Below are 27,730 nucleotides of genomic sequence, written 5' to 3'. Positions count from 1 at the left end.
GCGGTTCAAAGCGCAGTTGCAGCAAGAAATAGTAGACTCTATAGTTAACTACAAGAGTATTACCAGTACACGCTGCCAGTTCAGAAAACGATAGGAAAGCCTGTTTAATCAATAAAAGTACTTGAATGAACGAATATCTTCGATTCTATGCTCAGCATTGGTGCGTGGTTTTTTGGAAGCTATACTTTGGATGCATAGGAATCTTTCATTACTTCCAAGTGCAATGTTTGATCAAGATGACAAGCACGGATTAAGGCTGTTTGCAGACTTTTGACTTTCTTTACACAGCAAATGTCTGCAGGAATTTGTAGAAAATTACCAGTCGCCTGGTTTGTTTTTCTTGATAAGGTGTAGGAGGCTTTGTCATGATAATCAGGGGAATTAAATCGCCCGCAATTTAAATATCGACGGGCTGTTTGGTGAGAAACGAGCGTTTGAGAAAGGAGATTCATATTCCACTGAGGACAAAAATGAAGTGCTTAGTATTCCTCGCTTCTTTGATTATTTTCTCTGCAGCAGCGGACCCTATAGTAAATGCCCCGGATGTAGGCCAGCCAGGTAAGTGAACTAAGACACTTCCATGAAATGAACAGCGAAATATGAAGGTTTTACCCGAGGATAGTAAAGCCACTAAGACCCGAAGCAGCAAGTAATATGGAAACTAACCACAGAGACGTTTTAAATGAAGGCTTCGTAGTTTCGTGATCAAAAATTTGATGCAAACGCATGAACTTGCCAGGGCTGTAACTCTCCTCTTTGAGAGAAAAACATTTTTAGGAACACTGCATGCGTGTTATAGTGTAGAGGTATTATAACAACGCCTTAAGATATTGTAATTGTCTCCTAGTATAAAGAAGCTTTTGAGATATATAGAAGAGATATAGCTCTACATAAAGTTAACGTCGGGTAGCATCCCTGTATCTTGCAGTAAAAGGTTTGTCACAGATGCATTAAAAATGCAACACGTTCTTGACAGCCAGGCTGGGGCTGAACCGCAGCAACAAATATTTTTGTTTTCAAGGTTTAGATCTTTTTTTCAAGATGTCTATCAACTTATTATCTTGCCCTGTGCGTTTTAACACATATATTTTAGTAAAAGTATGGCAATTTGACGTTATTAAATCAGAGTACCACTCTCGATAAAACCGAGAATCAGTAACAACAAAGTAATTTCTTTGTTTGATTTTGTTTGATATCCATCTTTTAGGATACGTATCAAAGACTTGCGACTGAAAACAACAAGAACGAAATTTTCTTTGCCTTAAATAAAAACACCAAGCCTTCATGGTTTTCTCGTTAAGGAAATAAATTTTGAGACTTAAATGGGATTTAAAATAATTCGTTTAATTTTTCGCGGCAACGTTGATTGTTTTGCGGCATGTTTAAATTACATTGCGGTACTAAGAGTCTAAATAGACGTAAGGCGTTGAAGCATTTTGTTTACATGACCGGCCGACCAAACACTTTGATATTAGAATTTCCATTCACCGCTCAAAAAGTCACTAGGATTATAGATTCGCCGGATTGAGGGCGGTCGCATTGCAGCTTATTTCGTCAATTTTGCTCCACTTCGTACCTGATTGTCGACTTACGCAGCGGTTGCGGAAAAATCGTCACTCTCAAAAATAATTTAGTATAATTAAGTTAAAACTTAAAGAAATCCCTTCTTTGTTTCACATGAAGAAAAAAGTGGAGTAAAAGAGTTTTCAACTGGAGGTAGGTTCCTACTCAATGCATGAAGTCGCCCGAAGTGGTAATCCGGGTTCCTGAATCCAGGAAAATCCGGAATCTGTAATTCAGCTCAAAGGTATCCAAAATCCAGCTAACGATTGGAATTTGGAATGCAAGTTCCAATGATAAGGAATCAGGAATCCAGAGATCAATTTAATAAAACTTTTACAAGTGTATTTACAAGTGTAGCAGTTATTTTAGAGTCAGAAAACAATAGCTACAATCCTGGCCTAAACGTTTGCGACACTTAGTCATTTACACATGATCCGTGGATTTTCCATTAATCCCCCTCCACTCCTGAACAGTGTTGGGTGTTACAGGCCAAAAAAACTTTGAAAAATATTTTAAAGTGTACGAACTTTAACTTTGTTCAGGGGGGAACACCTAAGCATAGCCGTATTGACAATCATAAATTGACAGTCACTCTCCAATTTCTTACCAAAAAGGGGAGGGGTAAGAGAAGTGCCCCTAACCCTTGTGGCCAGGATTGTACACTTGTATTGTAAAAGTTCCAGTCCGTGGAATCCGGAATCGTCAGCGTGGAATCCAGAATCCAAGACTGTCTTCGTTAACTGTTTTCACCACATATGGGGCGAAAGAAGACACTTCACCTTTTTTTCTTTGATATGTAGGCAGTTCTTGTAGTCCTCTTTCTGTTGGAAAGTATGTAATAGTTCAAGACTCCTGCACTCAAGCACCAAGTCCCTCAGGAACTGTGTGCGACTTGTCCTGCCCGGATAACTACACACTCAATGGACCTCCATTCCAACAATGCGGCGGTCAGGGAGTCTGGTCACCACCAACTCTAGGACCAATCAGCTGTCAAGGTAATAAGACTGTAGTCAACCATAGCGCATGAAAGAATATAGAAGGAGGGAAAGCGAAAGAGAAAAGGGGTCCTGTTAAACCTAGTGTGGCAGATAACGGGTGGAAAGTGAGAGAAATGGTGCAGTATATATTGCAAAAATCAAAGGCCTCGAAAAATAGTTTGGCTTGAAAGTTGGGTTTGTTTTTCACCAGACCAAAGAAATGATCAAACCATTACTGTAACACAGCGGCAGAATAAACAAAATCAACGGAAATCGCATTGTTTGACGAGCGTTATAAAAGTCCTTTCTGAACGAGATTTCAAATGAGCTGTTTTATTTAGAGGCTTAAAAATATTTTACAAATATGTTTCAGTTAAACATCTTACGATATACTTTTTCCTTTAGATATTAATGAGTGCATCCACCAAAATGGCGGTTGTAGCCACGAGTGTGTTAACGATGAACCTGGGTATCACTGCGCATGCCCAGACCCTTTGGTTCTCTCCGATGACCAACGCAACTGTAGAGGTTTGTGATACGTAACGAAGAACGTGAACATGGTTTTATTAACTTGACTTATAGTTAGACTTGAGGTTTAAAACCAAAAGAATGAACATTTCAGATCTGTATCTTGGCGCTAAAGGACCCCTAAGCATTTGTTTGTATCCCTATCAAACTGTACCAGAAAAAATCGTGTTGAAGGAGCGAATTAAGGACCATCTATCTTCATAAGTCCTAGATGTGTTTCCTTTGTTGCCAAAAGGTGCCTAAAAACTAAGAGAGAAGTCAACAAGGGCAGATCCAAACAATGCATGAGGGGTGGCCGGGACACATGCCAGGTGTATAGACACTTTGTATTTTACTGAGAATTGTTTTAAGGGGGTAGGTCCCCGTGGCCCCACCCTTAAATGCACCGATGTTGAAGTATTTTTGAAAACCTTCTCTTCACGCAGGGGAGAGAAAAGTGATTATTCATCGTAAATATAAATTAATTCCCAGCTGTCCATTTGCAAATCCTAAGCAGCGTAGTGTAGGGCCCAATTTATTATCTGCACTTCGTAGTTATTAACAATACATCTGTTTTGTCATTCCTCAGCTGTTGGCCTGCTTCTAAACTGTAGCACCCACGCTATACAAGTTACTGTTCCCAAAACAGCTCTGCGCGACTTACAAGGCGATTTCCTTAGTCTACTAGACCCCACCTGTAACGTAGTAGAGACACCTACTCACTACATCTTTGACACTGCATTGGACAAATGCGGCACCAAACGCCGTAGCACGCCAAACTTTATCGCTTACAGTAACAGAATTGTGGAGAAGAGAGCTTCACCTGGTAGTATCATCACACGCGTGGGAAAGGACGAGTTTGATATACCGTTCTGTTGTTACTACTTGAACAACGGTATCACTTCCTCAGTTGGAATAAAACCGGAAGTAAAACAGCTGTACCTAAACGAGAAAGGGTAAGTGGCAGAGTACATATAACTAGGTTATTTCGTCTCTGTTGGAATAAAACCGGAAGTGAGCGAAATGTACCCAAACGAAAACGGACAATCTATTACCAGCAGTCTGTGTTTAAACTTTTTGCTTTAAGACTTTTTCTTTCCCATCTCTTTTCTCCATGTTCAAGTCATGTATAATCATCGACACAAGAGTATGAACGTAATTCAAGATCTCCTGTCGTTCATCTCCTTTTTTGGCAACGAAGTAGATAGCTGACGCATTTCAGAAATCTTGAAAATCCTCAAAGTGTACGGTCACCCTTCTTTGAACAGCAGATATCTTGGGCAGAAATTTTTAATCAAATCGTTTCTATAGCAAAAAAGATACTTAGCAATACAAATTTGAAAGCGTCAAGGAATATTAAAAGGAAGTGGCCATACTTCTGGTTGACGTGTGCATGCGTCGCTCAAAAACGTTTTTGATGAAGCTCCCTAATGGCGTTTACCAGAAAAGCTTGAATCTAGTACCCTTCATTATCAATAAAATTTTAACTCAATCAGAATCAATTTTATTTTTCGCAGTTACGGCCGTTTTTCAGTCCGTATGGATTTTTATCACGATCAGAACTACCAGAGTATGTACTCGTGGGATGATTTCCCAGTTGAAGTGGCTTACCGTGAGAGGCTTTACTATGAAGTGTCAATTGCTACTTTGGATCAAACTTTGCAAGTCATGGCGGCAAATTGCTGCTCCACACCTACCGCTGACCACGAGAAAGAACATAGGTTCAGGCATGAACTGATACACGAAGGGTGCGTAAAGCTTTTGCTTTTCATAAAATTCAAAACTACTCAACAAAAAAATAAGCAACAAGGGTCGTCTGGAGCCCATAACCCTTGGGTCGTGAAATTTGACAGACCGGTCAATTTACTTGGCTGCGACGTTTGTGGAAGAAAAGTGCTTTTAGAATACCTTTGTTGGATTGTCTTTTGAGAAACATGTCAAAGTATATAACGAGTATAATTTTGACGTCACATACGTAAGCGTGCGCAGTAGCAACGTAACTTGATGACGTCAAGGCAGTTTACATCCTCTTAGAGTATAAAATGAAATCTTTGGAACATTTATTTATCCATTAAAAGTAATCAATTTTCCTTTACTCTTTTGGTTTTGATATCGTGTTTACCATACCGGTCCCAGAATTTAATTGCATCATAGTGCTGGGTATTTCTCTTCCTTGTCATATGCGAATTCCAAGAAAATTCCCTCTCCGTTAAAGACACAAAGACATTCACGCTTGACGCTCGAAACAAATGGATTGAAAACCTTGACTTACACCTGACCTAGTCTGAAATATCCTGCGCCTCTTCCCCCCTACCCCCACCCCACCCCCAACGGGGGTCTCTCTCGCCTTGCCGCCTGTTGGGGGGGGGGGGGGGGGCGGGTTGGACGATTTCAGACTGACATTCTCTGACCATTTCACCAGGTGTCCCACAGATAGCACGGTCAGAATGGAAGCATCCTCGTCTCCGCAAACACAACGTTTCAGCGTGGAGGCCTTCAAATTCGTCGGAGATTTCCCGTTCGTGTATCTTCACTGCAGTGTGGTGGTGTGTCGAGTAAACGATACCAATTCCCGCTGTTCCAAGGGATGCATTCCGGGATTACACGTGAACCCGCCGTACAGCGTTATGGAGAAGCTAAAGGAACAGTCGCAGCACAGGTCAAAGCGCGAGGTGGGGGATAACGACCCGAGCTATATGATCTCTAAAGGCCCCTTCTCGTTGAATGAGGACACCCTTTACGATGGGCCTGTTATTGAGCTGAAGGGACCTCAACAAGATCAGTCCAGGCTGGCGGAAAGTGGGGCGGAGAAAGAAAGAAAGGAAGAAGGTAAGATCTGCCGGCTGATTGGAACTCACCGAGTTGAAGAATGAAATGAAATGATTGAATGAATGGACAGACGGACCGACGGACGGACGGACGGATGGATGAACTCCTCCACATATTTGTCAAGTCGCATTCTTGCTCGCTAGACCGGCTGCAGTGAAAGATTTCATAATTGACAAGAACAAATTGTCGCGAAATGTTGTTTTAAAACCGGTTGTATATCCCAGAAGGGAGGGGATCAATTTTGTTACATGCGACTTGAAACAACGTTTAACTAGGATTACATCGGGAAAAAGTTTAAACAAATTCATAGAATTATCCTTTGAAGAGAAAGAAGTATTGTACCGCAACCTAACTCGCTTCGCTAGAAAGAATTATATGCTGTTTTAAAAGACAAGTTTTACCTCTTATCCCGCACTGACAATTACTATTTTTTATCTTCAGGGTGGAATCCACGCGTGACAAACGCTCTCATGGCGGTTGTTGCAGCGGCAAGCGTACTTGCTCTCGCGGGCGTGATACACATCACGCGTGTGGTGAAGCGTGGACGAGGATACAAGATGGTCAACCAGTGATAAACAACCAAATGGAACACTTAATCAATAACAATATTTTTTCTGTAATACTCATGTTACCTTGACAGAAAGACAACTATGTGAACCTGACTTGTAATTTTGGTAATTGGTATGAGAAAAGTGAAACTACCCCGTTCTTTTTTCAGTGACAACCCACTGACACTGTACATCCTTCTTACTTTGCAATTTGTTTTTTGTTTTTTGTTTTCTGTTGACTGATAATCCCTCTCCATTCAAATCATAAACCCTGTGTAGTTTAATGTTTCAATTTAATTTTTTTCTTTTTGCATTGGAACAAAAAAAACATACGTAATGTGTAGAAGTCTTTTATTTTGGGACTTTTATGCGTAATAATTGTTTTTTGTTTCTGTTCCTATTTTGCGAGTAACAAGGCAAATTACTAGGTTGCCAACAAGAGAGGACGTCGTTTAATGACCCAATAAAGTCATTTTCATTATTTTCAGAAACATAAGGCCTGAATTGCATTTTGTCTTACTCAAATCAAGTGATTGAAAGTTCGTTTCACGCTCACTTGGTTTATGATTTAATTTAAAAGCGGTATCTTAAAAACATCAAAAAACAAGAACATGCACTTAGAATTACAACTCAGAAACTTTTAATGCCGGAATGATCACACCCCGATAGGTTTTGGCAGAGGCTTTACCAACATTACATAAAAAGATACCCAAGCTAATACGCCCTGCCCGTTAAGCACTAGCTGGGAAGCAGATCCAGTGTTATATAACTTGGATGCAATCCGGACCCGTCGCATATTCGAGTTAAAAGATAGGCTGAAAGCTGAAAGGCGTTGGTCACGGTTAAACAAAAGAAAGGCTGAACTCATGGTTATTTCAGAAAGATACCCAGCTAATACGAGGAAAGATTGTATGATCCCTGCTCGTTAGGCATTAGCCGGGAAGCAGATCCAACGTTATATAATTTGGATCTAATCCGGACCCGTTGCATACTCAAGTCGAGTTAAAGATAGGCTGCAAATCGAAAGGCGTTGGCCGCGGTTGAAAGAAAAGAAAGGCTGAACTCGTCGTTATTAAAAAAGATACCCAACTAATACAAGGAAACATTGCATGATCCCTGCCCGTTAGGCATTAGCCGGGAAGCGGATTCAACGCCAATCCAGACCCGTTGCATGCTTAAGTCGAGTTAAAGACAGGCTGAAAATTGAAAGGCGTTGGCCACGATTAAAGGAAAGGAAAGGCTAAAATCGTCATTAATACGAGGAAAGATTGCATTAATCCTCGTTCCCGGGGTTCTGTCCTACCCACCCAGAGAGAACCTAAGAGCGAGGTTGAGAATGCATGAGCCTTGTCCGTTGAGCTAAGGCGGGGAAGCAGATCCAACGTTTAATAAACCGGATCCATTATTATACAGGTCCCTTTGCATGTTTAAGTCGAGTTTTACTTAAATCCGGATTGAAAGTTGACATTTAAAACCCTGGGCCCTGGACAAATAATTACACAAGGGTGATCTTTATTTACCATTAACTTAAAGCCATCAATTAGTAGATTTTGCGGCGGCAATATTAAATACATACTTACATACATACCACAATATTCACTGAAAACGTTTCTTTGAACAATGCGGACGGCATTTAGACTGACGCATATCTCACATATCATATCATTTCTCCCAAATCATTTCCAACAATTTCCGAATAAGCGAAGAAGGAAAAAAAAAGAGAACGAAAGAGAGAGCAGCCAGTGAACAGTAATTTCTTTCATACCTTCAAAGGAATTTTTATAGTGCCTTGTATTTTAATATGTTTACATAAGTTTGAGTTCGCTTTCAAAATTGTGTACTCAGTACAGAATTTTAAAGCCTTTGAAAACCTCCTCAATATTCCGGGCTTTTTTGTACAATATGTGGGTCTAACGTGGGAGGTCATTGTTATGTTAATCTAGTTCTCAGTTTAATGATCTTTACCAAAATTCCTTTAAAGTCCCAAAGTTTGTTGACTTTAGTGTAGGTTTTGTTGGGTGGGCAAGGGTTTTTATCTTTCCCGGTCTCAAAACAAAAACATGTTTCGTTCATGTCTCCTTCTACTCCTTTGCCTGTTGGGTCATTTAGCTGCAACCCAACGTAAGTATACCCTTTAATTTTTATGATTGATTCGAAATGGCGCTTTTTTGGGCTTGCAAACACGAGTTTTGGGAATGATTAAGGTGACCATTTTATGACAAATTCATGCATCTTGGCACCTTAATGTATCTTACTCTTGAGTCTCATTCTATTCTTTAAATCAGGCAAACGTTAAAATTAGAATCTGAAGCGATCGGACCGATGCGAGACCAGGAGCTTATGACTCAGAAAAACTAAGAGTAAAATAAATAGCAAGACAGGAATGTTGATGGCATCTAATTGTTATTTTGCTGCAATTCCGCTCCTTGATTTTCTCGAAACAGAATATATACTTTCCTTTTTTCGCTGGAAAGGTTTCTGTTTTGTAGAGACTTTCAGTTCTACTACCGAGGATAGGATCACGAACGCCTTCAAAGCTGAAAATAATGAATGAATTTCGATCACTTTTTGTTGAACGAAGACACCTTTTCAGTTTAATACTCGTTAAAAGTACCTATTAGAAATATTAATTCATTGAAGGAAAGAGGGCATCGAGAAAATTTGCTTTTAGATACTTTTTGGCATGCTTCTCGCTAGTAAAAATATATATGGCTAGGAGCCGATACAATCGGCTCCTGATATGCCTCTTTTACTATATCCTAATGATAAGTTATTCCGGTGCAGGGTTTACTTTCCGCTAAGTAACTCAGCTATGCCAAAGATTTGTTTTCTTTATTTTTTATTGGATATTGTAGTCTTTATTAAGAAACAAACCTGCTAGTTTTAAAGTCATGATGGAAATAATTCAGTGACATTAAACAATTCCATTAAAAGTGTCATTAGAAAAAAGGAAAGTAAATATTCTACTTCTCAGTACTGACATGAACCATACTCACTTCAGTTCAGAAATTTTTCGTCACTGATCAAGGAATGTAGAAAAATGCAACGTTCTTGCTATCCAATGCTCTGAAATGCCGACAACTGAGGTTTTATTCAGATGCCAGGGGGGTTATTTACGACTTTTTCATAGGGGGCCCTGAGTCAGCATCTGTGAGATACAGGAGCAATGGTTCATTGGGAAGTTGTCCGGTGGCCTTAATAAACAGGGTGACCACTTTATACAGGGCCTTTATATAAAGGTTTGACTATGCCATGTTCTCGGACTCGATGGGTGAGGGGTGGGGAGGAAAGCATCCGAGTCCCCCCCAAAACTGTCAACTTCGATAAGGCTTTGTCTAGAGCTTGTATACAAGCTTGATGCAGCTGAACATTTCACAGCCAGGATTACTTTACTAAGTCCTACTTCCCCAGGATTATTAGAGTTTGAAATAGTCTCCCTCATTCTGTTAAGCATGCTACTAGGGCTCAACAGTTAAAAAGTTTTCTACATGCTCACTATAAAGCCAGGCTGAGTTCGTATCGGTCGCCATAGTTGCACCTGTAGCACATTCTTATAGCGCACACCCTTCGTTTCGTCCGATTTTAGTATATATCGTCTTATAGTTTTAGATATTGTGGGGGTTGAAATTCAATTAGGGGTCTTATAGTGTTTTCATCTCCTGTCAGCCTGCTGCTGTTTGTATGTATGTAATTTCTTTCTTGACAAATATCAATAAACCAAATTAAACTGAACTAAAATAAGCACGCAGTCACCTAATAATGTGAATAGAGAGATTCGAAAGATAATCAAGCAATTTTAACAGCTAACCAAGATCGTCATCCTCAAAACCAACAAATAGTCACCCTTTGTCTGTATCTATCTCCAGTAAATGCTCGAGGAGTGGTCAAATGCCCCGCCCCTCAGCTAGGACACCGCGTTATAAGCAAACCCCCCTGTACCCGTGGCTCAAGTGTGGTAGGGACGGCCTGTCCTTTTGATTGTCATAAAGGCTTCAGACTGGTTGGACCGGCTGTTAAACACTGTCAAATGGATGGCACATGGACCGACGCGGCACTCCCAGTTTCCTGTGATGGTATGTGACAAAGAAGACACTGTTTTTGATAATGGGCAAAATACGCACTCTAATGTTTATTCACCTGACAAAAAAATATCTGAAAAATTTATTGGGAAGCAGTGAGAGTAAGCGTTAACCTGCAGAGTCTTCCCCAGGGGAGTGAGGTACTCCCTATAATGTCCTATGCGGACAGGTTCCACCCGAAAGGGTACCTTTTTCAGGCTTCAGGTATATATATGAAAGGGCAGGGATTTTAGGAACCGAAGTATATGAAAGGGTACGGAAATCCATCATTACGATCTGTTAAGACTCAAAAGGAGCTTCAGATGCATTTTATTTCTCGGAAAAAGTTGAGAAAATCTCCCGGTTTTGTGATTTATTCATATTTGAAAGACAGTGTATTTACAGCAGTTAAAAGGGATGCAAAGTTCTAAACAAGGTATGTGAAAGGGGTATCATTTGTCAATAGAAGGTATAAAAGAAGGGGTATCTTTTCTGTCAAAAATGGTATATAAAAGTTAGACCTTGGGGCGAAGCCTCCCCTAGTAAAACTTTTTTTAGTACCTTTCTTACCCCCGACCCCACCCCCCCCCCCCCCCACCCCGAAAAGAAAACGCAGGTTTGAAACACTCATGGCTTCTGCAAGGACCCATAACCCTGCTTCTGTAAAATGCTTTATTATATAGACACTACTTTTTTACCGGAAAATATACCACTCGTAAAATTCATAAAAAACCACATCCGGGACCCGAGTGGTTTATTTTCCATAATCTCACACGTGAGTTTATCGATGACGTAATTTCGGTAATTTCCCTCTGTTACTTTATCAATGTCTTTTTGTCTATATAATAAAAAGAACATTACACGGCGGCTTGAAGATATGAATTTTATTTTCTTGTGGTAAAAACAATATTTTACTCACTCGCTGCGCTCGTTCGTAAAATATTGTTTTGCCACTCGAAAATAAAATTTATATCTTCGCGTCACCGTGTAATATCCTCTATCTATTTCTCTCTCAAGTTATTTAAATTGTCTTTACTTTTAACTCTGCAGACATAAATGAATGTGACATTAACAATGGCTTTTGTAGTCACATCTGTGAGAATACCTTGGGAAGTTACAAATGTAAATGCCCCAAACCACTCTACTTGGATCCAACAGATCAGAGAACTTGTAGAGGTAAGTAATGAGGGAGATGACCCACATTTCGTATTACATCAAAAAGCTCACGAGCCTCTGTCTCACGAGCATATTACTGTTTTAAGTCAATTCTGAGCTGAAGTGGGATAATTATCCGTTTCTGGGAAACTGCCCACCTACTCATCCCCTAAGCCAACATTAACACTTACTTCTCACTTGGCGGGCAGATCCCAAGAAACGTGAAGTCATTACTTAGCGCCTTTACCCATCCACAAAATGGTCCTGGGGCACGTTTCTCGAAAGTCCTGGTAACTTTTTGGCCCCGAAGGCAAATTTTAAAATCCAAACCTGCTGAATAGTAGTACAGTTCCCAGCCCACAAACTAGTCAATTTTGCTTCGTTAGCTTCTAGTTTTATTGCATCATTTTTAAAATTATTGAAACTTTGATCTCGAAGGCAAACATAACAAACACAAAAAAGCTTTCCGGGCCCAAATTTCACCAGGGAACACTAACCATAATATATTTATTTGGTGATAGTTGGAGTTATGACGTGAAATTTGACAAAGTTGGCCCGGGTTCTAGCAGAAAACAGGCTTTTATCGTTGCTGTTCGGGGGGGTGGGGTGGGGCAGGGTTGAGAACCTATTCTTCTTAGTCTCTAGTTTCGTAATAAAGAGCTTTCAGGGCAAAGCTCAGTTGCACTGAGCTCGTTAAATTTGGGTAAGAAAAATCGACAGGCCTGAATCTTTGTGAGTTTTTACAAATAGTCTTTTTTAATATATCGATAGCTCATGGTGTCCAGCTCACTTGCAATCCAAACCACATGGAAATTGTTCTTCCCAAAAACCTCATCCACAACCTTGGAGACGAGCATTTGAGTCTTCTCGACCCCACGTGCAGAGCTAATGGCAACGCCACCCACTACAGTCTGTCTACTAATGTGACAGGGTGTGGAACGCTGTCTCACGTGTACAAAAACTTCATCGTCTACACCAATAGGGTGCTGGAATCACCCAATGAGGATTCTGACGTCATCACACACGTGGGAAAAAATGAGATCAAGGTACTTGAACATAGAAACCTGATAAATAGCAAACTAATTAAGATTAACTGGGTGAACTCGTCATTTTCAAAAGTGGCGGAGGTGTTTAGCGAAACTTCGGATAGTAAAAGGGCGAATGGTAGCAGCCCTCAAGGTACTGAGTCAAAAGGTCTTTAAAAGAATTATTTGTCATTTTACTAAACCTATGTGCTCTTCGCCACTTAGAGGAACCATGACTGATCACAATCTAGAATTGGCTCACACTACCCATCATATTTCGCATCACTTTTGACATGTTTAAAGCGGTAATATTTGGTGTTATTTCTAAATCATAATTGCATGAACTGTTATTCCTAAGGAGTCAGTCACCCCCACCAAACTAAGGACTTCGACTACTTCTAAACAGCCTTTCAACTTTCCGAAGATTTGCGTCATCATCTTTCGTATGAAATACCCTTAACTTCGTGCGCGAAAAATTATGAAGAAAACTTTCGTTCATGGTCGTACCGAGTTGAAAATTACTTTTGCGTTCTTTTCTTGATCAAGGTGCCCTTCAGCTGTTATTTCAATGACCTGGAAATCGTCACCGCCGTTGGATTCAAACCTGTGGCTCAAAAGATTCATGTCTACGTCAAGGGCCGTGGAAACTACGCCCTCAGTCTGGACATCTTCAAAGATAAGACTTATGGGGAGGGAGGCAGCCGAGCAGTCATATCGGGATCCCCCAAATATACGGAGGCAGACTTTCCCGTCAGCGTGCATCTGCGTGAGAGACTGTATGTGCAGGCGTCTCTGGACACGCGTGAGACGGACCTCAAGATATTCGCGTCTAATTGCTGTTCCACGCCTATGCAGGATCACGAGGCCACAATGAAATTCAGGCACACTTTGATCACGGAGGGGTAAGTAAAGAGAGTTGCCAATATTACTTTTCCATTCATTCTAAGAGTGCCACAAACCTTCTCAAAATTTAAGAGGGACTTCACGGAACTCTATCACATTGCTTAATTAATTTTGGGTAAGAGACCATTGTTGGGAGGTTTCATACATGTTATGCCTTTTCTGTAATCACCAAACAAGCCACTTGTTATGGCCGCAATAAATCTTGGCCGTTTGCCGCCATTATTGAAGCCTTACAATAAAGATTTTTAAGAAGTTATTTAAGGCGACAAGATGAGCCCGCAATCCTAATCTCCTGGTTGTTTTTACGCATGCGTCGCACGTATGTAGCCAGCATTCGTTTGGGCTTCCACTAAGAATGTATGGAATGTACAGAACGCACTTTGATCACGCGCGTTTGGACCTTCTACCACTCGTAATCTGATCACGCGTGTTTTGACCATCTGTCACGTGAAACTTACGCAAACCACAGCGCTGGAGCAAAAGCGTTTTGACCTTCGATCGTTGTCTCCCGCACTCTGTAACCTCTGGTTATCACTAGTAAGGTATAACCATAGGCTTTGCGCTTTTTTCTTTTCAGTTGCCCGGTGGATCCCAGTGTTCAGTTCCACAACTCTTCTGATCCAACCAAAATTCGATTCAGTTTCGAGGCATTCAAGTTCCTTGGTGACCATGACTATGTCTTTATACACTGTCGAGTTCACGTCTGTGACGTCAACGACCCCAACTCCCGCTGTGCAAAAGGATGCATGAAAGGTAACAACTCTGTGTCACAAGACCAAGGTAAGAAACCTGCGGTACAGTCAAATGGCAAACGCGTAGAGAAGACAAAGGTCTCGGAGAAGCGCACAGGGCAACCATTAGCTGTACAAGAACAGAAAACAGATACAAAGCTTCACGTTGCTGCAAAGAGGACTATTAGTAAGCCTGTGGCTGAGTCAAAACCTAAGCGCGGGAAGGTACCGGTACAGAAGTCTTCGCCCAGTAAAATAAAGCTTCATGCTGCTGCAAAGAAGACTATTGGTAAGCCTGTGGTGGAATCAAAACCTAAGCGCGGGAAGGCACCGTTACACAAGTCTTCGCCCAGTAAAATAAATCTCCATGACAACGCTAAGAAGAGCATTAAGTCAGCAACGCACCATATCATGAGACGATTCGCAGGCTTATCCCGAAAGAAAGGTGTGCTAGGGTCAGCGGATGTGAGTAAAGGACCGTTCATTTTCGAGGCTAAGCCAAGCAAACATCTCAAGCGAGGAAAAAAACCAGGAAATTCCCGAAAGGTGTTTGATGCTGGTAAAGGGAAGAGTATCCGCCAGGATGCTAAAAGAGGAAATCGTAAGTTTCACTTTGGGTTGGGGTTTGAAGAAGGAAATGTGATACTCAATATTCTTTATTTTGGCCAATTTCTCGCAACGATGCTGAACACTAGCGTGTAAATTACTTGTAAATGGTAAAACACAGATTCATAATAAACGCCTCCTTACTAGCTTACAGAGATCTAAACACATTTTGAAAGAAAATTTATCAAAAACGTCAGTCTCCGACCGATCACGAATAAAACCCCGAAGGCGAGGGAGAAACGACCCTTTGGAATGAATAAAGGGTACATTACGTCCAATGAAAGAAACCATAAGATACATGATGAATAGCCCACGTCCGATATATTAAAATTCTAACATGACTCCGAGGCTTTCTGTTCATTTTTCTAATTTGGTTTGGTTTTCTTTGTGCTCAAGTCTTTTTTGGGAATTGCGAGACAATGGAGTCTTGAAAAATTTGCAATTTTCACCCTAAAGCCTCGAAGTCATGTTAGAATTTTAATATATCGAACGTGGGCTATTTATTCAAGTTTTTAAATCATCTCAAGAAATTGATCCGGATTTCGGAATCTGGGAAAATCCGGAATATTGGGCTTTGGAATCTGGAATACAGCTCAAGAAATCGCACTAACGAGTCCAGGTTCCACTGAAAAAATGGAATCCAGTACCTGGAATCCGAAATCCACTATGTAGAATCCAGAATTCCATTACATGGGACGATTTTAAAGGGAAGTGCACAGAACTGGCCCAAACTAATCTGTATTTCAGATTGACAATTTTGTTTGTCTTTCTTTCAGGGTCAGAGGCAGCTCCAAGCGCAATCAATATTCTTCTTGTGGCAATGACCGTGGCCTCCATCATGGCGTTGATAGGGGTTGTGTATCTTGGTCGAAAGGCGATAAAAACCGTTCATAGTCCATACAATTATGACCCTGTACTAGTCAATTAAAAAAGTTCCTTCATTGTTAGCTTCACCTTTTCTTTGTTAGACAGGGATAAAAATTGGCCACTACCGAGTTTCCCTAAGCCTCTATTTCAAAGCGAGGGTAGGTGTGAAGCCATTGATAGAGGGGAGGCAAGCTTAGTTTCGTGAAGCCGTGTTCGACCACGACCATTTTTGGTGTCTGTGAATCGTGATGTACTGAAGAACTGTTTTGTGAATCGTGTTTTAAATGCACTTCGTGAAACGTGGACTGCCAAAATCCTCTTTACTGAACACGTACTTCGAAGATAAATTGAAGAAATTAAATCAATAATTTAGCCACACGAGCATCTGGCGGCTTGATTTAATTTCACTTTTGAGTCTTTTGATGTAAATTCTCACTTCAGAGCGCTCGGACCCACCTACAGCTGGCTTCCCTAGGGAATTTATAACCACGCAGAGATCACCCAAACACTTGGCAGAGATCAAATACACTATTTGTTTAGTGACTCGAGAAACGCAAAATTGTTGTTAGTGAACTCGTGACGAGAACCCAACCCCCCCCCCCCCCCCGACCCCTCCCGTTGCTTCCCTCTTGATACGGAAATGAGTTTTTTGTCTCATGTAAATGAAACTCATTTTCACACGAACAGTTTTGAACTAAGCCTCGTTTTGAAAGTGAGAGTTATTGGAACTAGGAAATGGCCTTTCTTCAAAGCAATTTCAACTTAAAATTGAACGTCTTCCATCAAGGTAGAGGTTAGCTTAAATTCGAGGTTTTTTGTAACTGTTTATAGAAAATGCTAAAGAGGTAATCTTCCTTCAAGTATGTGTACCACTGAAGACAAATGGACTGTTTTAAGAGCAGTTTCTTGATGACTCTTCCTTCAATGTTAGTTGGCCGTCATTGAAGCTAAAAGTAATTCTTAGTTTGCTCGAGAAAAAAAGTAGGTTTAACGTTAGTTTAGTGGAGTTTTGAAATATTGTGTACTTGGCGTTAGCTAGTTGCTATACTGCAAAGAGATCTTTTCAATCAGGTTGACTATGGCACACCAAAGTTACACTGGCCTATCACACTAGACAGGCAATTCAGTTGGTTCATTGCCAATTTCATTGCCAGAACCTGCAACATGTCCAGTCCGAGGGCGGGAAAATTCTGGCGCGCACGCCAGTTTGTTTACCGCTGATTAGTTAAGAGAGTGGGAGGAGATATTTCAGCCAATCACATAGTAGCGGACTGTCGAAAACCAAATTTACTGCAAATTTAAGTTAGATGCATACCTAAGAAAACCACTTTTTTGTGAGACTTTAGTTACAATGTTAATTTAGCCCCCAAAAATTGGCTGCTGTAAAGCATTAATACTATACATAGTATGACTCCTCCTCCTCCCTTTCAATAAGTACGACGAAAGTCGCCGAGACTCCGCTCTTTTGTACCACAGTAGCGATTAGGTTGTGTATTCAGGAAAGGGTTTTTTTGTCACCAAGCTTTTTGTGCATTCTCTTCGTGTTTTCTTTCTTCAAATAAACTGAACATTTATTGCTAGAACAGTTGTCATTTTTGAAATGTACGTTTGTATCTAGAACTGAAAAGAGCGCCCTGCAAAGCATATGGGTGTTATACGATTTATTAAGGCTAGGTTTACACTAGAAGGTATTCTTCCGGATTCGTGACACACCCGGAACATACTGGTATGAGACTCATTTGGCCGTTTACACGCAGATGCGTGTATGCGAAATAGAAACGTCTCGGTTAGGCTGGATGTCCTGAGACTTTGATTTAGCAATCTTTAAAAGTCAGTCCTATGTATCCGAATGTAAGTTCTCGGGTTATTTATGTGTGCACAGGCCTGCGATTCCAAATACCCTAAATAATTGTTCCGGAAAAATATCGTTTGGTGTAAACCTTGCCGGATGAAAGACGTAAACAGAACAGTTGTCACGAACATTCGTTTGGGGCATCTTCGCAACCAGGCAGAAAAATAAGGCGCAGAGAAAAAGGCTACGGATCTAGCTCCTTTCCAATCATTTCTCTGGGTAATCACTTGATCGCCGTTTACGAAAAGACAAACTCTCGCGTTCAACATTTACCATTCAAAGGAACAACAGCGTGTAAGGACGTATTGATTAGACTGGCGGACTCTTCTGCAGCAGAGAGTCGAGACGAGTACGTTAATTGTCATCATTGGTTCACTTTTACCTAAACTCCTACCTCTCATCTTCTCGTAGCTAGTTTCGCACCCTCCATTTTCTAATCCCTAACAGCCGTTAAGGGCATAGATCACAATACAGGATTTCTTTTTTGGTGGACTGGCGAGGAATTTAAGAAAAAAAGAAGAGCTTTGCAAGAAGTCTGTGTGACTTCTTCTCGTGTTTTCTGTCAACAAAATTATTTCATCTTCCTCTCTTAGCTAACGACTTCATGCCACCAAAACATGTCAATCAAGTTTCATGGCAGGTAAGGACTGCCTCTTTTTCTCGTGTGCACGGGTTTTCCCATCAGCTCTTTTTTTCCTCTTCTCTGATGAAATAAGACGTTTTCTTGTCGGCTCCTACAAGAAAAGTCGTATGAATGTGCTCAGGGTGGAATTAAAAGCTGGTGGTGACTTTTAGCACTCGAGAATTTTACCGTAGTTTTAAGGAGAGGGGAAACCCGGAAGAATCCGGAAAAAACTTCTTTGAGCAATGGAGGGAACCGTAAACAAACTCAGCCCACATATGGCGTCAGGTCGACATGAAACCGCACCACATTGGTGGGAGACGAGTGTTCTCACCACTCGCCATCCTTTGCCCCCTCACAACACTCACAACATAAAGACTATTCGCAGCGAATACAGTGCTACATGTATAGTGAGCCATTGCTTTGGGCAATCAAATGACTCGCAAAGACTTGCTACTGAGCGTCAGTATTCTTAAATGTAGAACGTAGAGTCACATATCAGTAAGGAGTATTTCGACACCAACCTCTTGGACCACTAATCAGTTTGCGGAGTTGGATGAGTGGGGGATGGAGGTGGGGGGGAGGGGGGGGGGCGCTGACCGAGTTTATAACCCGGATACACCCACGGAATAAAAAAAAGGCCATCAAGATTAATCGAAAGCAGGAAGAAAATCACCGGCCCAGATCGACAACGGGGAACTATCACTTTCACAACATAATGAACTGCCTAGGTAACGGAGAAGAAAATCTCACATCATAACTTACCTCAGCTTCTTCATGGTCACCATTACACTGTCCGTTCGTCAGAGAATCAAAAGTCTGTTTCTTTTTCTTCTTCTTTGATGTGCTTTTCACTTTTTTTACTGACAAAGTAGACGAGTCTGGAGTGAGCTCTGTATCCTCTGTAAAGCTTTTTTCTTTATTTTTCTTTCCTTTAACCTTTGGTGTATATTTTTGTACAGAGCCAGGAAGCTGTCCACACACACTTTCAACCACTTCATCTACTGATTCCAAAGTAACGTTTTCCCCACTGAGTCCCTGGACTGTTATGTCGGGAACAATTCTGTGACGATTAAAGTAAAGAAAAGAGCATTGTACACGAGTAGTAAGGAGGAATACTATACATAGAGCTTAATAAAATTAGCAAAGAAATACCCACCTTACAATTGGCCCAAACGAGAGCACTATATCGCCTTGATGCACAGGCCTTAAGTCTCTCCCGTGTTTGATAGAGTTGATGCACGTGGCCCGCAACATCTCTAATAACATCGCAAATAATCGAAGTTTTTTTTACACCAGGTCCTCATGTGTTTGATCGCGTTAACACACAAGGCTGCCGATATCACCAATAACATCACATATAATACATTTTATAAAACAGAAAACTTGGTTCATCTGTTCCACAAATATCGTTTCGTTGCATTTTTAATAGTTCTTCGGTTACTTGAAAATTAGAAAGACTTGAGAAGTTCAACGTAGAAGTGCCGATGAGAATTTTAAAAAAAATTAATTTCATTATCTGAGCAGTACGGTGTTCCTACTGGTGCGGTGGTTAAACATTTTATTATCATCTCTTTCCACTCTTTGGAATCAAAAACTTTTTTCAGGCATTATTTTCCTCTCAAAGTTTTCAATGACATACCTGATCTGTTTGAGCACAGTTGGATGGGGGTGGGGGGGGGGGGGGGGGTAGGCATGTTTACTTAGGCAAAATGAAGCACTGTGAGAAAATTAAGGATACCAAAGAACCCTGATTCCTGTTTTGGATGTCAGGAACGACTGACTACTTTAGTGCTTTGGGGAAGGCACATAACAGTGTCATTTCCAATCAATGTTATCAATATACCCTTTTGTGCATTAGTTTGATTCTACAGCTGTAAGACCACAGGTTGCAAGGGAGGGAAGAGGGATAATAATCTTCTTCTCCTAAAAGGGGAGGGCAAGGCTGATTAGAGAGGGATACAAAAACTATAGGTGTATTTTGAGCCACTCTTTAACCATGGCTCTGGCTTTAGAGAGACAACAACACCTACTTTGTTAGCACATGAAGAGAGTGAGTGATAGAAACAGCTTGTTGAAGTAACTTGACGTCAACTTCTCCTGATTGTGAAGTGTGTCCATTTATTTGACAGAAGTGTGAGGCAAGAGAATAAAGCTATAAGTAGAAAGAAAGGAACAAAAAGTTATTCTAAGCTGTATGCAGTACATGTTTTCTGTCAATTTTTCACGAAAGTGATATCACATGGTTTGTGAGGAGGCAAACAGTTGATAAAAGTGTAGCCGGTGTCGGGAATAAGATCTTTTCATTAACTACTCATTCAAAGTATGACCAATAAAAAGATTGTATTTGAGTCACATGTTGACCTCTGCAAACCCTTATACAAATCATTTAGTCACTACTGTCAGAAAAACCCTCTTCAGTTAGTTCTCATTAACTTTTGATACAATAGAAAATAAATAATATAATTTTATACAGCTGTAATTATTATAGATTTTATTTACAAACGTTCATATTTTGAATGAGTTTTTTAGCTCCTCGACGTAACCTGTTAAAATAAATGATTGATTGATTAATGTAACAAATAAATGTCAACATGTGATAAAAAATGAATGCCAAACAGAATAACAAGGATAAAATTTATGTTCTTGAGTTTCTAGTACCATAGCTATTTACTGCTCGCTTCTGAGACATAGGCGTTAAAGAACAAATATCATTACAGTAATTGTTCAGATATCCGGGAATGCTGGGTGTTGTAAATTATCTATTAACTATACCTAGAGATAACGACCATTTTGGTTGTTTTTTTGAAAATTCATTAAATCGGGGTGTTCAAAATAGCGAACCCTCCATATCTATTTCCCCATTCCCTTGACACTACGTTAAATTGAGGTTCCACTGTACAAGGGGGATCACTCACTGCACTTTACAATAATATACAACCTCTGAAGTAAAAAAATAACACACTTTACATTTTTACTTCCACTGATCAGTCAGGTTGATTGGCAGATTAAGCAGAAAATTTAATCCATCTTTGTTGAAAAGTGAAGTAAACAGGAGACTAAACAAATAATTATATTCTAGGCACCAAGACTGCAAACAAGTATATGTAGAAGGAAAAGGGGATTTTGATCCAACAGAAGAATACTCAATTATTTAATGCCTGTTAATTACCTTGGTGATGTCAGTAGAGCCATCAAACGTCACAAGAAAATTAAGAAGTTTCTTAAGATCCAACAACAAGTGGCATTCTTGACAGCAAATCTGCATAATAAAAAATTAACAAAATTATGGTCGGCTGTAAACTGGTATCTAACCTGGGTGCAAGAAGTCCGTTTTCACTCTAGGGGCAACCGAATTGGGGAGAAGCGTGTCACAAATTGCCAAAACAAACTTGTTGACCAGCACTTCAGAACTTCGTATGCTAATCAACTCTAATGAGCGCAATTCAAACCTCTACCACCCACCTTAGCTGAAACCATAACAATAGAATGAATATTACATAAACAATACACTCAAAGCCATTATTGCGACTGGTTGTAAGGACCCTGGTTCTTAGAGACCTAATTGTAAGAGCCCAGGTTCTAAGACTCCTGGTTGTAAGATCCCTGGTTGTAAGAGTCCTGGTTGTAAGACCCCTGGTTTTACGACCCCTGGTTGTAAGATCCCCAGTTGTAAGAGTCCTGGTTCTAAGGCTGCCACTTGTAAGAGTCGTGGTTGAAAGACCCTTGGTTGTAATATCCCTGGTTGTAAGAGTCCTGGTTGTGAGACCCCTCGTTGTAAGACCCCTGGTTGTAAGATCTCCACTTGTAAGAGTCCTGGTTCTAAGGCCGCCACTTGTAAGAGTCGTGGTTGAAAGACCCTCGTTTGTAAGATTCCTGGTTGTATGAGTCCTGCTTGTAAGACCCCTGCTTGTAATACCCCTGGTTATAAGACCTCCGGTTCAAAGTCCACTGGTAGTAAGAGTCCTGGTTGAAAGAGTCCTGGTTGTAAGAGTCCTGATTGTAAAAGTCCTGATTTAAAGACCCCTGGTTGTAAAAGTCCTGGTTGTAAGACCCCTGCTTATAACAGTGCTGGTTGTAACGGCCTTAATTGGAAGACCCATGGTTGTAAGAGTAATGGTTTTAAGACCCCTGGATGTAAGCGTCCTGGTTGTAAGACCCCTGGAGGTAAGAGTCCTGCTTGTGGAAACAACGTTGTAAGACCCCTGGTTGTAAGAGTCCTGGTTGTAAAAACCCTGGTTAAAAGAGTTCTGGTTGTAAGACACCCGGTTCCAAGACCCCTGCTTTTAAGAGTAATGATTGTAAGACCCCTGATTGTAAGATCCCTGGTTGTAAGAGTCCTGGTTGTAAGATCCCTGATTGTAAGACCCCTCGTTGTAAGAGCCTGGTTGTAAACCCCTGGTTGTAACAGCCCTGGTTGTAAGAGCCCTGGTTGTAAGAGTCCTGGTTGTAAGAGCCCTGCTTGTAAGAGTCCTGGTTGTAAGACTACTGCTTGTAAGAGTCCTGGTTGTAAGACCCCTGGTTGTAAGAGCCCTGGTTGTAAGACCCCTTGTTGTAAGAGTCCTGGTTCTAAGACCCCTGGTTGCAAGACTCCTCGTCGTAAGACTACTGCTTGTAAGACCCCTGGTTGTAAGAATAGTGCTTCTAAGAGTCGTGGTTGTAAGACCCCTGATTGTAAGATAAATGGTTCTAAGAGTCCTGGTTGTAAGACCACTGGTTGTGAGACCCTTGGCTGTAAGACCCCTGGTTGCAAGAGTTCTTGTCGTAATACCCCTGGTTGTCAAACCACTGGTTGTAAGAAAAAAACCCTGGTTTTAAGACTCCTAAATGTAAGACCCTGCTTGTAAGACCCCTGGTTGTAACAGTCCTGGTTGTAAGAGTCCTGATTGTAAGAGTCCTGGTTGTAAGAGTCCTTGTTGTAAGACCCCTGGTTGTAAGCCTGATGGTTGTAAGAGTCCTGGTTGTAAGACCCCTAGTTGTAAGAGTCCTGGTTGTAACAGTCCTGGTTCTAAGAGTCATGATTCTAGGACCCCTGGTTGTAAGAATCCTGGTTGAAAGAGCCCTGGTTGTAAGATCCTTGGTTGTGAGACCCTTTGTTGTAAGAGTCCTGGTTATAAGAGTCCTGATTGTAAGACCCCTGGTTGCAAGAGTCCAGGTTGTAAGACCCCTCGCTGTAAGACCCCTGGTTGTAAGAACCCTGGTTGTAAGAACCCTGGTTGTAAGACCCCTGGTTGTAAGACCACTGGTTGTAAAAGTACTCGTTGTGACAGTCCTGATTGTAAGAATCCTGGTTCTAAGAGTCCTTCGTGTAAGACTCCTGATTGAAAGACACCTGGTTGTAAGAGTCCTGGTTGTAAAATCCCTGGTTTTAAGAGTCCTGGTTGTAAGACCCATAGTTGTAAGAACCCTGGTTGTAAGACCACTGGTTGTAAGACCCCTGGTTGTAAGACTCCCGGTTGTAAAAGTCCTGATTGTAAGACGCCTCCTTGTGAGAAACCTGGTTGTAAGACCCCTGGTTGTAAGACCCCTGATTGTAAGACGTCTGGTTGTAAGAGTCCTGGTTGTAAGACCCCTGGTTGTAAGAGTCCTGGTTGTAAGACCCCTGGTTGTAAGAGTCCTGGTTGTAAGACCCCTGGTTGTAAGAGTCCTGGTCGTAAGACCTTTTTTCGTACGAGTCCTGATTGTAAGACCCTTGGTTGTAAGAGTCCGGGTTGTAAGACCTCTGGTTGTAAGAGTCCTAGTTGTAAGACCCACGGTTGTAAGACCCCTGGTTGTGAGACCCTTGGTTGTAACAGTCCTGATTGTAAGATCCCTGGTTGTAAGACCCCTGGTTGTAAGAGTCCTGGTTCTAAGGATCCTGATTGTAAGACCCCTGGTTGTAAGATTTTTGGTTTTAAGACCCCTGGCTGTAAGACCTCTGGTTGTGAGACCCTCGGTTGTAAGAGTCCCGATTGTAAGACCCTTGGTTTTAAGAGTCCTGGTTTTAAGAACCCTGGTTGTAAGACCCCTGATTGTAAGACCCCTCGTTGTAAGACCCCTTGTTGTAATTCTCCTGGTTGTAAGACCTTTGGTTGTAAGAGTCCTGATTGTAAGAGTCCTGTTTGTAAGACCTCTGGTTGTAAGACCCCTGGTTGTAAGACCCCTGGTTGTAGGAGTCCTGGTTTTAAGACCCCTGGTTGTAAGAGTCCTGGTTGGAAGACCTCTGGTTGTAAGACCCCTGGTTGTCATCAAAAGCTCTCGTAAGGGACTGCTCTTGTAAGCAAGCATGACCACTTTTGGAAATAACCAAATGGACTTTTCCTTTATTTTTTAAGCCCTTATAAGCGAGCACTCAGAGTCACATTCAAATAAATCAATAGTTTAATGAAACTGCACACTGCTTCAATGGTTCCTTGGTAAAGATGTTTTACAGTGCAGTATTGTATTTGGAAAAGTTCAATAAAGTTCAGATGTAAAGACACTTATTAAACATTCATTTCTTTGGTTTTTTCGTGATGAATTTTTAATAAGTTTCTGAATCGCTTTAAAACAACCACCCTCTATTGTTTCACTATGTGGTTGCTTACGAGAGCTCATTTTTGTCAGCAAGAAGCTGTAGTTATGACCACTTTTTCGAATCTCCAAGGCAGTCGCTTATAGGAGAGTTTTGACTGTAATTATTATCTATGTTTATCATCAAGCTGACCTGTACTCCCTTGATCTTCAGCACCTTTTTTGACCAGTCAAGATCCCATGCTAAAATCCTTTCCATGGCAACCTGATTGACACAAATACAATATGAGTTTACTTGTCTCTATTACATCTTATTAAAAACTGAATCATTGGATAATGTAATTTTGGAGCTCTGACTGGCTTAGCCATAATAGTATATAAGCCATTATACCATGCTCTCCAAATATGGTAACTGTATGCGTCTGCTCAAAATTAACAACAAGCTGAAAATGGTTTGTTTTTACAAATAAAGGCAGGAAGAATTTTCAATACTTTGTGGGTGTTTTTAATAAAACTTGCGCGTGTTGGATCTGAGATGATTATAGCCAACTCATATCCAACGTGCATGCGTGCACAATAATTGACAGATCAACCTCCATTCCCGGGGGGGGAGAGAACTTCCTATAATGGCCTATACGGGGAGGCTCTGTCTGAAAGGGTCTAGGTGTATGAAAGGGTAGGAATTTTACTTGTTGTTCAAAGTATATGAAAGGGTGGGGAAATCTGTCATTCTGGTTGGTACAAAGGCCCAAATGAGCTAACAGATGCATTTTATGGTCATGAAAAAGTCACGAAAATGTTCTGCTTTTGTGATTTATTCATATTTTAAAGAAATTGCCTTTACAGCAGTTAAAAGGGATGTACAGTTCTTAACTAGGTATGTGAAAGGGGTATCATTTGCCATTAGAAGGTATATATGTTACAGGTCAAAATTAAATTCAGGTTAAAATATTTTAACCTAGATTGATTCACAAATTCCTTTGTCTGCTAGCCCTAATTATCCATAAAAGAGGGCTAGGAGACAAAGGAAAATGAGAATCAACCTAGCTTAAAAAAAATTAACCTGAATTTTTATTTTGACCTGTAACATATACAAAGGGGGTTCCTTTTTCTGTCAAAAATGGTATGTAACAGGGTAAGGGGTTGGACTTCAAGACAGAGTAAGGATGATGGTAAAAAGAAATTATAAATAAGGAAACCTCTATAGCGTCTATTCTACTGTGATAAACTTACTTTTGATTTCTCAAGTGGGTTACTGTCATAGCAAACTACTCGTCCACACCACTTACAATGAATCTGATAGAAGTATCAAATAAAAATTTTTTATCAACTACATTAACGTTACAAAGCAAATACTCAAAACACTTATGGCTTTCCTCATGCCACCAACCGTGAAACAGTTAATGCAATCAGCTATAGTTACAATCGCTGACAAAATGAGTCGAGACACTTCGCCCTAAAGGGGCTTTTTGATGTTTTCCTGACTTCAAAAGGGGAACTCTTCCCTCCCCTCCCATCCCCTCCATACAATGTTGTGCCACTTTTTGAGCTACTGTTAGAAAACAAGAAACACCCCAACTTTGAATGGGGGGACAGGGGAGGGGTGTGGATTCTTTTGTTCTCTGAAGCTACCCTATTTGAGTATAATGTCTCAACAATTTTGTCAGCGATTGTAGATGCTTGTTGCATGATAAATTTTGAGTTCTTTCACCAGTACTTCACCCCTATTTGCTTTTCTGTTCGGCAGGGCAATAAAAATCACTCACGACAACTTTGAAGTAAACAAGTGGACCTTAGAAAAGAAAGTAAAGTGCAACAATGCAAAAATGACCATAGATTTGTGTTTTCCAGCGGTAGGGCACGGGGTGAAGTGAATAGTTAATATTGGGGTCTGGGAGGGGGACGATTACAAGAGAGGTTGACATCACCCTTGTACTGATTTGCTCAGTCAATGTTATAGTAGACTGCAAAACAGCAGGTTTTCTTCAGAAAATTGCTTTTTCACAGCGCAATGCACTGGCGTAGAGTCAGAGTATCATGTAGGCAAGGCCTTACACGCCCATAAGTGTTTGAGGCATGAGAAGTAAAAGCATCTCTCCCCAGTCTTGCTCTCTGATTTTAGCCACGCTTCAGACCTTTAGTGTGACTGAATAAGGACTGTTTTGCAGTCCACTGTTATCAATACGATTTCCTTACAACCTCATACATTTATTATGTTTGCAGCAATTTCATATATTTCACACAAATAGTTCATATGAATAAAGTCAAAGCATGTTGGCATATTAATGTATAGAATTGTTCGAAACTCTTATTTCCTCTGTTACCTGCGTCGGGGTATCAATTTCTTTGCTGTTCAAACTCCACTGAATAGCTTGAAGAACCTTTTCGAAAAGTATAGAAGGAACCAACTTAGAACCGTTTAGAAGCTCAGTCACTGAATAACAGTACAAATCAAATACTAGGTGTATCACTATTTCAAAGTCGTATGCAACAAGGCAGATTCATTGCCGCCACTCGTGCAAAGCCACATGTGTGATAAACAGAACGAATCACAGTTATTTAGCAGAGGAACTACAGACTACAGAACCACAAACCAACAGATTTAAACTCTGTTTAAAGGTAGTCTTAGGCTTACAGACCAGAGCGAAATAAGTGGTAGTCGTACAGTTAGACGCGTGTTAAATTATTTTCCAAAACAGATTCAAGTTTATGAACAACAATTTGGACACCTTTCGAATGGTAACAAAACTTTTATCTTACCTCTTTGGCGTGGTGTGCAGCAGGTACGATTTGCGGCGTTAAATTTGGGAATAGCCGTTCCAAAATCTGGACAAGCGGACCCCACGAGTTGTTGTCCGCCATATTGAATCACGTTAGGAAGGAGACTGGTAAGTAATTTAGCGCGACAAAATGATAGGTAGGGGGTTAGGTAGGGGGTAGGGAGGGACCTGGCCTGGAAAGGAAATATACGAACCATTTATCATTTATCGTCTCA

The 27,730-nt window shown here is 40.8% G+C and overlaps 2 protein-coding genes across 2 annotated transcripts; one reads left to right on the top strand and one right to left on the bottom strand.

The window, feature by feature from the left end:
- The first annotated feature begins 366 nt into the window (after positions 1-366).
- LOC140931460 (uncharacterized) lies at positions 367-16,361 on the top strand. Its single transcript, XM_073381273.1, has 15 exons — positions 367-558; positions 2,364-2,558; positions 2,946-3,068; positions 3,637-4,003; positions 4,565-4,795; positions 5,470-5,876; positions 6,318-6,444; positions 7,167-7,293; positions 8,428-8,545; positions 10,291-10,497; positions 11,533-11,658; positions 12,409-12,683; positions 13,209-13,564; positions 14,143-14,897; positions 15,679-16,361. Exons 1-15 carry the CDS (start codon positions 471-473, stop codon positions 15,828-15,830), a joined length of 3,654 nt encoding a protein of 1,217 aa, XP_073237374.1. The 5' UTR covers positions 367-470; the 3' UTR covers positions 15,831-16,361.
- Positions 16,362-17,184: 823 nt separating this feature from the next.
- LOC140930245 (uncharacterized) lies at positions 17,185-27,610 on the bottom strand. Its single transcript, XM_073379919.1, has 8 exons — positions 27,496-27,610; positions 27,060-27,116; positions 25,969-26,031; positions 24,929-25,000; positions 21,416-21,505; positions 20,277-20,398; positions 19,009-19,306; positions 17,185-18,355 (listed from the first exon to the last, which is right to left on the bottom strand). Exons 1-8 carry the CDS (start codon positions 27,595-27,597, stop codon positions 18,242-18,244), a joined length of 918 nt encoding a protein of 305 aa, XP_073236020.1. The 5' UTR covers positions 27,598-27,610; the 3' UTR covers positions 17,185-18,241.
- Between the last annotated feature and the right edge of the window lie 120 nt (positions 27,611-27,730).

Source organism: Porites lutea, chromosome 3 (assembly GCF_958299795.1).
Source record: "Porites lutea chromosome 3, jaPorLute2.1, whole genome shotgun sequence".
Classification (NCBI taxonomy): Eukaryota; Metazoa; Cnidaria; class Anthozoa; order Scleractinia; family Poritidae; genus Porites; species Porites lutea.
The sequence above is the reverse complement of the archived record's forward strand: the minus strand, read 5'-3'. Positions and strand labels throughout refer to the sequence as shown.

Excerpts from the sequence above, each read along its gene's own strand:
- LOC140930245 (XM_073379919.1), bottom strand. The coding sequence starts at position 27,597 with ATGGCGGACAACAACTCGTGGGGTCCGCTTGTCCAGATTTTGGAACGG. Across the intron at positions 27,117-27,495 it reads CTGCACACCACGCCAAAGAG|GTTCTTCAAGCTATTCAGTG; the intron begins GTAAGATAAAAG and ends CTTTTCGAAAAG. Across the intron at positions 26,032-27,059 it reads AAATTGATACCCCGACGCAG|ATTCATTGTAAGTGGTGTGG; the intron begins GTAACAGAGGAA and ends TACTTCTATCAG.
- LOC140931460 (XM_073381273.1), top strand. The coding sequence starts at position 471 with ATGAAGTGCTTAGTATTCCTCGCTTCTTTGATTATTTTCTCTGCAGCA. Across the intron at positions 7,294-8,427 it reads AAAGAAAGGCTGAACTCATG|TGTAGGTTTTGTTGGGTGGG; the intron begins GTTATTTCAGAA and ends TGTTGACTTTAG. Across the intron at positions 8,546-10,290 it reads TCATTTAGCTGCAACCCAAC|TAAATGCTCGAGGAGTGGTC; the intron begins GTAAGTATACCC and ends ATCTATCTCCAG.